Raw genomic sequence first — 10,186 nt, 5'->3', positions numbered from 1 at the left:
TTCCAGAAACATGTCTCATTGTTAGTCACAGGGAGTGTTTCCATCAGGTTACAGAGTGATGATATACATTTCGGGGGAGAAAGGCAAGATTTAAACTGTATTAGCATATATATGATCAAAGACAGAATATGACATGGAGTTACAAAGAAATACAATTCCTGTGGCTCAGGAGACATAACAGGTTATATAGCAGTGCTGACTGACAATCTCCCATAACTAATGTACTGCATCTCCCTAAGATAACATCTACCTCTGGAACAATAGGTTAGATTTCAGGAGGTGTTTGTACAAAGTAAGCCAACAGTCCTCTGCCTGCAGAGCCAGAGCCAAACATACATTTCAGAGCATTCTTGTTCCCAGGGTATCTTTTCATACAGCCATGGACGTGCAGTGAAAATAGCCACTGGAATGTGTTTATCTCACTGTTTGTGAGCTAGATATATGTTCTTGTTCAACAGGTGAAAACATTTTCCCTTCCCACAACCATATCTGACTTAAGCTTAGGAAAAGCTGCTGACTAACTGCCAGTCCCTTTTGTTAACACACCTTAGGGAGACAAACCCAACTGTTCAACTCTTCACTTCCTCACTGGATATGGAGCCGAACCTCACATCTCACCTCCCAGTTTTATGGAATCAGAACTGCAGGGAACACCACAGCAGGACCTAGATGGAAGCATCCTGATTCTATTCACTGCTTCAGAACAGGATTTTATCCTTACACCTTACCTCTCACTAAGGCCAAGAGTAAAACTTGTGCTTATTTAAGTAGAAGCAGAAGTAGACCAAGAGGTTTTGACAATCCCACCCCTCACGTTTCAAAATCAGAACACCAAGGAAGAGGCAGGAACTTGGAGACAGGCAGATCATTTGGATCTTCCACTTTTGGGTAGGAAGAGAAGGAAACCCAGAGAAACTGATGCAGGTTGGGCTTACGTTTAACTAGTTTGACAAACAACGATGAACAGTAAGGCAACAGGAAGTGTGCCAGTCTGATATAAAGCTTCATTAAACTTTTTTGTATAAAACAAGCATTAATTAGAGAGACAGGCAGAAGCTGAACGAGACTGTATCTAGGCTCCTTAATTCAATGTATTTAGATCACTTGCCTTCAACTCGGAGGGACACAATTTAGACCTACTTAAATGGACAACAAATGAACCATCTGAAAATGAGATCTGCTTATAAACCCTAACACGACTGCATACAATTAATAAGGTATTTCACTCTTCTTTTGTAGATTCAAACTGGTTCAGAACTCATTAGTGCACTTCCAGTCCTTTTTACGCATCACTAGGTTAACATTTGGTTTCTACCTTGGGTTTAACATATTCAAGCAATATCTGTGGCTGTATGCCCACGGAGAGCAGGAATCACCATAGTGTTTGGGAATGCTGCTTTAACACATTCTTGGTAGTAGCTGTGCCATGCTAAACCACTGCAAAACAGTTAACACATGAGCATGGCATGTTGTCCTCAGCATTTTGCATTTTACTGTGTCAAAAAGAACTACATTTCCAACCGTTAACCTTACATATCTGACCTTAAATTTTCCCATCTGAGGACAGGACTAATTTTCCTTGGAAGGTATTTCTATAAATCATTGAAAAGTAACCTCTCTACAGATTAGAAAAGCTTAGTCAAAACTCTGTATTATGAACAGTAGGGACAAGCAGTAGTAGTTTTGGTTTTGAAGGAATAGCAACATTCACTACAACTGGGAAGGCATCCATAAGGACAGCAGTAACTGACAGTTTGCAGTTCTTCAAGGAATCTTGCAAAAAGGATTTAACAGCTTATGGACACATCACCCTGCAATGTGACATGCCACTGCTTTTTAATCAGGTTTCCACACAGGGTACTGAGTATTATTCTATTTACATTTAAAAATAGCATTTTTCTCTCTTCAGTACAGAGTGGGAATGCCTGTAAGTTAGTCAGTAGAAACCCCTCTAGCACAGGTGAAGGACAGCTTTGTTGATCTCTGGGTTTGTCCAGTCATTCCGGATATCATCCAGGTGATTATCGAAATCTACCAGTGTCTCGTAGGACTTGCTGTCCAAGAGAGATGCAGCGATTCTCTGGGCTTCGGTCCAATCTTCACAAAAATCACTAGGATGTAAAATAACCAGGAATAAATAGTAATCACCAGGAAAATCTCCACTCTGGAAATTAAGCCACGCTCTCTGCAGTTAGGTCATTCTGCCTGGCTGCAGAAGCCAGTTCTCTGTCACTACAGCAAAAACAGCTTTAAAAATCACTGTCAGCTACACCCACCGCCCTTAGTGTCTCTCAACTACAATCAATGCTTTGCCCTTAACCGGGCAACCTGCTCTTCCTTACTACCCAAACACAAATAAACTCTGAAGTTTACTCACACATGCGGGTCCTTGCACCTCCACTTGTTCTCGTGAAGCTCATATACGTGAATGGCAGGCTCTACACACTCCATCGTAAACTTGGTGTTATCGACCTGTTGCGCACAGTAAAACACCACTTTAGTCTCCTCCTCAAGATCTCAAGTAAAGAGATGAAATAAAACCCAGTCAGTTTTTACTAACAGAGCACCTTACACTAACCCATCTGATCTGCTGCCTTCAAATGAGCTGAATTTCAAACTTAAACTGCCAAAACCTTTTGTCACTGCAGCAAGGAGGCAAAGCATTCCGAGTCTTACAAGAGTTAAGCAAGAGTTTAAGTCACAGAAGGGGGTCCGAATTAATGAACACACTGTCTTCACTCTAGCCTTGCAAGCAGAGAAAGCCTCCACTTCCTTTTAGGTGGCAGTAAGGTAACCATAGTTTCTTTGTAGACATACTAAGAACTGCACCGGCTACAGGTCACTGCATCTCCTCCCCAGAGCATTTGGAGGAAAAGAGAAAATTAGTTACTTCACTATTAAAGGACTCAGAGACTAGTGTATAAATGGTTAGTCCAACACCACAGTCATAACATTAACCACACAGAAAGAGGTGGGAGGGATTGAAATAATTTACCATTATGAGTGCTGTATCATTAAAGCCCTCTGCAATTCTGGAGGCCACCTTTTCTGCAACCTGGTTTGGGCTGCAACAGAAGATAGAAGCAACTGTGTTAGGTGAAGCAAGACATTTCAGCTGAAACCAGCAGGAAATATGCTTAAAAAGATGTGAAAATTACACTGTGTGCTTACAAACAGGAACCAGATATTAAGCTAATGCTACACTTGAGTGAAGTCAGAAAGCCAAGAAAGCCCCAGCTCCCCTCTTCAGCACCTGATCTGGATCTCAGCTACACTTAGGCAATGGGGTTTGGAATGGCAAAACGCTCACTGAATCAATGTTTTGTGGCCCCCTACTTTCTTCCACCAGACCAAAGACTGCAGCCACCTTTGTCCAGAGAGGTATTTAAAAAAGAAACCAAGTTTGCTCCCCAGTCTGCATTTGAACCCACGCGCTGCCCAGCTCCTCTACCAAAATCAGATAATCTTTTAAAGAAAAACCTTTATCCCGTTTCAAAGAATGTCAATCTCTATGTGGTGCCAGTTATCTTCAGAAATGAAATCAGAATTCAAAGAAAACCCCAACCAAGCCTATGATATTCTTTCAAACCTCAAATAGAACAGGCAAACTGTACCTTCTCCTTAAAAATGCCCCTAGCAGAATTATTTCCCTTGTAAGGAAAGGATAAATAATGCTCTTATCCCTGTTAGACACCTTAGCAGTCACAAGGATTACTTAAATAACATACTTGAGACTGAAGGATATACATTAACAACATAGCATAATACTTTAAACAAGCTGTTCATATTTATTTTAAATGCAAGTGTGATGTCCTCTCATTAGTCCTGAAACTGGATTTGTCTAATAGACAGAGGGGACAATATTGGACACACATATCCAAAACTGTTGTGGCTCCACAGAAAGGCCCCTTTATTGCTTATTGAGTAATCTGCATTACTTAAGAGGGAAAAAAAAAATGACTAATTGTGGGGAAAATAAGTGAAAAGAGATACTGCTGTGTGACTGACATCACCTTCCATTTTGAGAGCGTCCTGTCACCATGTAAGAAAATGCTTCAATAAAACTTGCAGACTATTAGTTTAACAAGAATTAGGTCACTTCTGAAAGACTTTCAAAGATACTTGGAGTCAGTCGAGTCTACAAGATCTGTACTGAACAAGCAAACATGCCTGCAAAATTTGGCTATTTCCCTGACAACTGCAATTAAACTGGCTGGCAGTCATTCAAAGACTGGCCTTTTTTAGTATCCACTGAAGAGGAGTGGTTCTGGAAAGACTGGGGTTTCTGCACCTGAACAAAGGCCATACCCACCAGGCTCCAAGAAGACAATGTGAAAGCAGATGACAGTTGTCAAAGTTAATCAACACGCATGATTTATGTCGATGATTTTTGCTGGCAGAGTACAAAGTACAACATAAAAGAGCAAACAGAAGGAAATATTGCACCAACACACCTGGCATCTTTCACGCGTTCGTTTGCCTGGTAATATCCAGCTATCACGTAGCTATTCTCTTTGCACCAAGAGTCAATCTGAAAAAGTAATTGGAACAAGTAAGACCAGGAAAAATAAAGAAGAAACCCCCCACAGAACTAAGGAAATCTCATGTTTGCCCTGCAAATGGAATAGTAATTGAAGCATTATGGTATCTTTGCCAATTGCTTCTTTAAATATATACATATTTATATGTATTTATGTGTAGACTCACACAGTTTGGCTAATTTAACTAGAACAGAGAAATCAAGCCGAACATTTAAGAGAATTGTGGAAAACATTAACTAAATGGAGCAAAAGAGCAAGAAGTTACCTCAGTCAAAGCCTGGCCTAAATTTTAATGACAGGACTATTAACTTCTGCAATGCTGCCTGGGAAAGGAGTCTTGGTCTTACCTATTGCCCTTGGTTGCTGTTTATTCAGTAGACTCTAGAAAACATTCACCATGTGGATGTGTGACTGTTCTGTCATTCAAAAAGAGATTGTTGACTTTATTTCTATGCAGTATTATGTAGTATAATAATGTAGTACTTCTAGGGTGAATGTAACCTTTTTTACCTTCATTAGAAAACAAAGCTTGAAGTGAAAGGTGTGAGGCAGAAAAAGTTTGTCCCATTTTTTCAACCCACCCCATTACAAAAAAGGCTTTTGTGGTAAAACTGTTTTTCTTTGAGAGTTCCTCCTTATTTAACACCTGCTAAATGTAAGCACTTCTTTGCACACGACTGATGTAACTTTTGATTTACACAAGTACAAAACTTTATGTAGTTTTGGGGCTTTATTAAGTGCAGGCTCAGCATGCACACGCTGCTGCTCTTTCTGGTTCTTGCTGGATCTGAATTCTTCCTGCTGAGTCCGTCTTTCTTTAAAATACTTATATATATGATGTTTCTCCTTATAATTGAGGATATCAAGTCAGCATAACACAAAGCCCTGAAAGACAGAAGTGGAGAAAGCACCTAGAATTTTCTTTTGCAGTCCCTAGAGAGCATGCATCAAGAAAACCTCAACAGCTATATTAAAATGGAGTCCAAAAATAACTGATGCTGACCTGTCGCATCCTGTAAGTCAAATCAACCTCATTTTTAGCAGTAATTATAGTATTAGACTGCATAAACAAACAAAGCCATGTGAAATAATCCTGCCCCTACAAAGGGATGACATGGATTTACGTGATAAAAGAGGAGCTGTGTAGCCCTCCTATACCTGAAGGCCATCTGCTGTTTCAATTACAAACCCATTTTGAGGGTTTAGGACTATGGTTTTAATTGTCAGTGGCTTGAAAGCTTGGCATTAAAGCCAGAAGCGAAGACACTGAAATTAATAATAAAAAAAAAAAGAAGTCAATCAATTTAAAAATTAAAAACCTTAGTTCTAAATCAATTTTTGTTGTGTACTGAAAAATGACTTAAAACAATGAAAGAGAGGACGATTTTTAAACTCTCTGTTCCCTGAGTGGCAATTAAAAACTGCCTCTGTTAAAAAAATAACTCAGGAAAAACCCATCTTTTTGGAATTCAAGCAGTTTCCACATGCACTTTCCAAACACTCTCTAACCACAGCCCTGCCGCCACATGTAGCCTCAGCAGCAATTACCCCTGATATTTTTAGTCATGCCCAGCCCTGCCAAGGACAAGCCAGCGGGAGATAAACTGTATCTCGCTTCCATACGGCATGTGTCAAAAGCAGCCTGCCCCTGGGTTTCCTGCAGCCACTAAAGCGTGTGTAGGAGGGCCTGGAGAGCCCAGGGAGGGGAAAGGCTGTAACCTACGACCCTTCTGACCATGGGTCCAAGCACTGGGAAGCTGGCCACGGGAAGTGCTGCTCAGTGTGGTGCTGTTTGTGCTCTTTTTGAGAAGAATATGGCTGCAAACCCACATCAATTAGCTGAGAAATTCAAAAGCACAAAAACAACTACCCCCCCCCCCCCGATGTGAAACTTAATTCACTTTTTCTTTAATGACTCCGTTTTCAAAAGGGATTTCAAACTGATGAGCCAAAGTGCAAATTAAATGCACACGCTTCTGCTCTCTTCTTCAGAGCTACAAACCATCAGGTGCTGCTGCGTGTTTAACAACATCTAATTTTGTGGATTCCTTGTACCTAACTGCTCCTCACAATTTTTAGGAGTTACCACGTGGACAAGCATATTTTCGGGCTAAATCTGGAGACTACTGCTCCCATTTAATGTTCTGGGATAATTCAGGTGAGATGAGGAGGTGCAGCTCGAGGAGCTGGTTCTATAAAACCCTCACACAGACCACAGGCTGACCAAGAAACAGCAGTAATTGAACTGAAGAGAGACAGATCACATCAAAACCTGCCAAAGCTGTAAAATCCTTTAGAAACAGAAGTGCTTTGTTACAAACTCTCAGTTTCAATGCTAATCTCACCGATTTATTCAGTAACCATGTGTTATGTGGTACAGAACACTCTCCTCTTCAACCCTACAACAATAAAACCCAATTCTCTTAGCTGCCGAGCCAGTATTTACTGACACCTTTGCCTCTGTTTAAACAAAGAACGGGAGCAAAAGGCCCCAGGCTCTTGTTGAGCAGAGAGTTTTAAAGCTGCCAAGCATCACAGGAGTCATCAAATGTGATTGCAAAGCCCTCTGCAAGTCCTAATTAATGTGGGAAATGCCAGGGGTTTCCCATCTTCGGCTTTTTGTATTAAAACCCAAGAGCAAATGTATAAGCCACTAGCGTTTCTTTGGTTCCATAACGATCTGCTTACTGTAGATATGGTAAGATACTTCAGATATTTCAAGAAAGAGGATTTATTTCCTAATAATCTGATCCTGGAGCAAGATTCACACTAGAAAACTACACCAAAAGCCTAAAATTCATGAAAATTCACTGCAACTAACCACAGAAAAACATCTCTATTTAAAGACAAATCCTACACATACTTTATTATGCATGTTATTTTATACTTCACTAGCAACTTCCACTCATTCCCACAGGAAAAACAAATTACTGCTGTTCCAAAAGGTAAAGTCAAGCCCTGCCTACATTAAAGCAATTCTAAACAGGATTATTACATTTTCCCAGGCTGTACCATGAGGAAAACCATAAGCAGGAAATGATTACATTCACAGTGTTACTCCTACACTGTTACACTGGTGTAAATGTGTTTAAGACTGACAAATATTGTGTGCTTCACAAGGGCACAGGCCAGGGCTTGGGCTCAGCTCCTGTTCCTACGCCTCTGGCTGCACATCGTCATTTCCAGGCTTTGGAATGATCTCTACATTCCCATGGCACCATCTCAACTACAGAAAACTGGAAATTATTTATGAGCAAATATGTTTTCTTCATTAGGCTATCTATTAAACTGAGGGGAACATTCAGGACAAGAAGTCTAGAAGGATCAGGAATTAGTTACTTTTAAAGGTATAAAAAAGGGACAGATTTTCTCCGGATAAGAATGACAAGTCTCAAAATGGATAGAAAAGTCCAGAGCTCAAATCACACCCAGATCTCACTTTATGCCTACAGTGAAGGTGCCAAAGCACTTCTTTGCCTCCAGATTTGCCCCAATCCACGCCGACTCCCTATTACAATATATCCAAGCATGTTTTGCTCCCCATTCCATTCCTTCTGGTTTGAGGACTCTCCCAAGATGCCTGGTGGAATGGAGCTGTGGCCCAGTGCAGGGTGGCTCCTGCTCTGCCTGAACAGGGAGTTGAGATGGGAAAGTGCTGGTCCTGCATTCCTGACATCACTCTCATCCTGCTTGTACGATGTGAGAGGGGGGAAATGGATTATCCCATGATGACTCACTGTAAGGCCCTTTCACAGCAGTGGGCAAGGTGCGGGATACAAACCAGGAGTGCTTGGCTGCCCCTAGCTACCCCATGGTTAATGGACTGACAGCAAGCTGGCAAGATACTAAGTGAGATTTCACACACAAACAAGACCTGCAGTATGAAGAGACATTATTCTTTCTTCCTAATTAGGCTAATAGCTTCCATAAATGGGGAAAGTACAACAAAATGAATTAAGAAATACATACTTATCGTTGAATGGTTTGGGTCGGAAGGGACCTTAAAGCTCATCCAGTTCCAACCCCTGCCTGGGCAGAGACACCTTCCACTAGAGCAGCTTGCTCCAAGCCCCTGTGTCCAACCTGGCCTTGAACACTGCCAGGGATGGGGCAGCCACAGCTTCTCTGGGCACCCTGTACCAGCGCCTCAGTACCCTCACAGGGAAGAGCTTCTGCCTAAGAGCTCATCTCGGTCTCCCCACAGGCAGGTTCAAGCCATTCCCCTTGGCTTGCCCCTACAGGCCTTTGTCCAAAGCCCCTCTCCAGGTTTCTCCTCTTTTTAAGCACTGGAGCTGCTCTAAGGTCTCCCCTTCAGGAACCTTCTCTTCTCCAGGCTGACCGAGACCAGCTCTCTCAGCCTGGCTCCAGAGCAGAGGTGTTCCAATCCTTGCAGCATCTCCATGGCCTCCTCTGGCCTCACTCCAACAGCTCCACGTCCCTCTTGTGCTGTTGCCCTAGATCTGGATCAGGGCTGCAGGCAGTGTCTCCTCAGAGGGCAGCAGAGGGGGAGAAACCCCTTCCTCAGCTGCTGCTCACGCTCTGGGGGTGCAGCCCAGCAGACAGCTGGCTTTTTGGGCTGTAAGTGCACACTGTTGGCTCATGCTGAGCTTCTAATCAACCAACACCCTCAAGCCCTTCTCCTCAGGGAGGCTCACAACCCACTCTGCATCTGTATTTGTACTTGGGATCACCATGACCCAGGTGTAGGACCTTGCACTTGGTCTTATTGAACTTCACATGAGGTTGGCATTGGCCCACCTCTCGAGCCTGTCTAGGTCCCTCTGGATGGCATCCCTTCCCTCCAGTGTCCTGACTGCACCACGCAGCTTGGTGTTGTTAAACTTGCTGAGGGTGTCCTCAATCCCACTGTCCATGTCACTGACAACAGGAGCTACTCAGATGCAAGAGATACTTGTGTCTGTACTCAGAGTGCCCTTTTCCAATCAAAGAGTACCCTTTTCTAACCAGCTGACACTGCTTTGAGATGCCTTAAAGGTAAACTGGGATACGCTCTTTCTGCTGTAGAACAAGGGAATGTCCTCTGGGAGTTACTCAGGGAATAATAACACCAATATAAATAGCAGCTTCCCTGCACTTAAAAGGAAATTAGACAAAACTAAAGGGCTCTGTAACTGCTATTTCCCCAGTGGACAGGCCTCGGGGTTTCCCCACTTTAGGCAAACTCTGCTCCCTATACCAGAACCACCCCAGGCCCCTCAACACCAGCCCCTCCTCACCCCAAGCTCAGCCAGGCCCTGGCAGCCATCCCTCCTGTGTCCACCACCCCACAGCCCCCAAGCTTGGCCCCTTACCAGCGTGAGTGCCACCTCCAACATGGGCGCCAGCGCCAGGGTGCCGTGGAAGAGAGGGATGCAGTCCACGAAGAGCGAAGGGGGCCCGGCCTGCTCTCGGCGCGGGGCTCCCGAGGGCCGCTCGGCCACCAGCAGCCCGTTCACGGCGCAGTGCGGGTACTTGGCGCTGTGCAGCACCATCTTACAGTAGGCCTGCGTGGTCAGCTTCATCCTGCCGCGACACCGGCCCCGGTACCGACACCGGCTCCGCCACCTCCCCTCAGCTCTCTCGCTTGCCGCAAAGCGTCGCCAAACACCGCCGAGCACTGTCGTAAAAGAGAGGCAGACAGTCCG

General features: G+C 43.6%; 1 protein-coding gene across 1 annotated transcript; it reads right to left on the bottom strand.

The window, feature by feature from the left end:
• EMC8 (ER membrane protein complex subunit 8) lies at positions 1-10,181 on the bottom strand. The gene is made up of 5 exons (XM_057413465.1): positions 9,854-10,181; positions 4,455-4,531; positions 2,996-3,065; positions 2,378-2,472; positions 1-2,111 (listed from the first exon to the last, which is right to left on the bottom strand). Exons 1-5 carry the CDS (start codon positions 10,061-10,063, stop codon positions 1,952-1,954), a joined length of 612 nt encoding a protein of 203 aa, XP_057269448.1. The 5' UTR covers positions 10,064-10,181; the 3' UTR covers positions 1-1,951.
• Positions 10,182-10,186: the final 5 nt, after the last annotated feature.

Source organism: Pezoporus wallicus, unplaced genomic scaffold, assembly GCF_028554395.1.
Source record: "Pezoporus wallicus isolate ANWC-B61680 ecotype Strahan unplaced genomic scaffold, APGP_CSIRO_Pwel_v1 contig_11903, whole genome shotgun sequence".
Classification (NCBI taxonomy): Eukaryota; Metazoa; Chordata; class Aves; order Psittaciformes; family Psittacidae; genus Pezoporus; species Pezoporus wallicus.
Note: the sequence above shows the minus strand (reverse complement) of the source record. Positions and strands in the feature narration are given on the sequence as shown.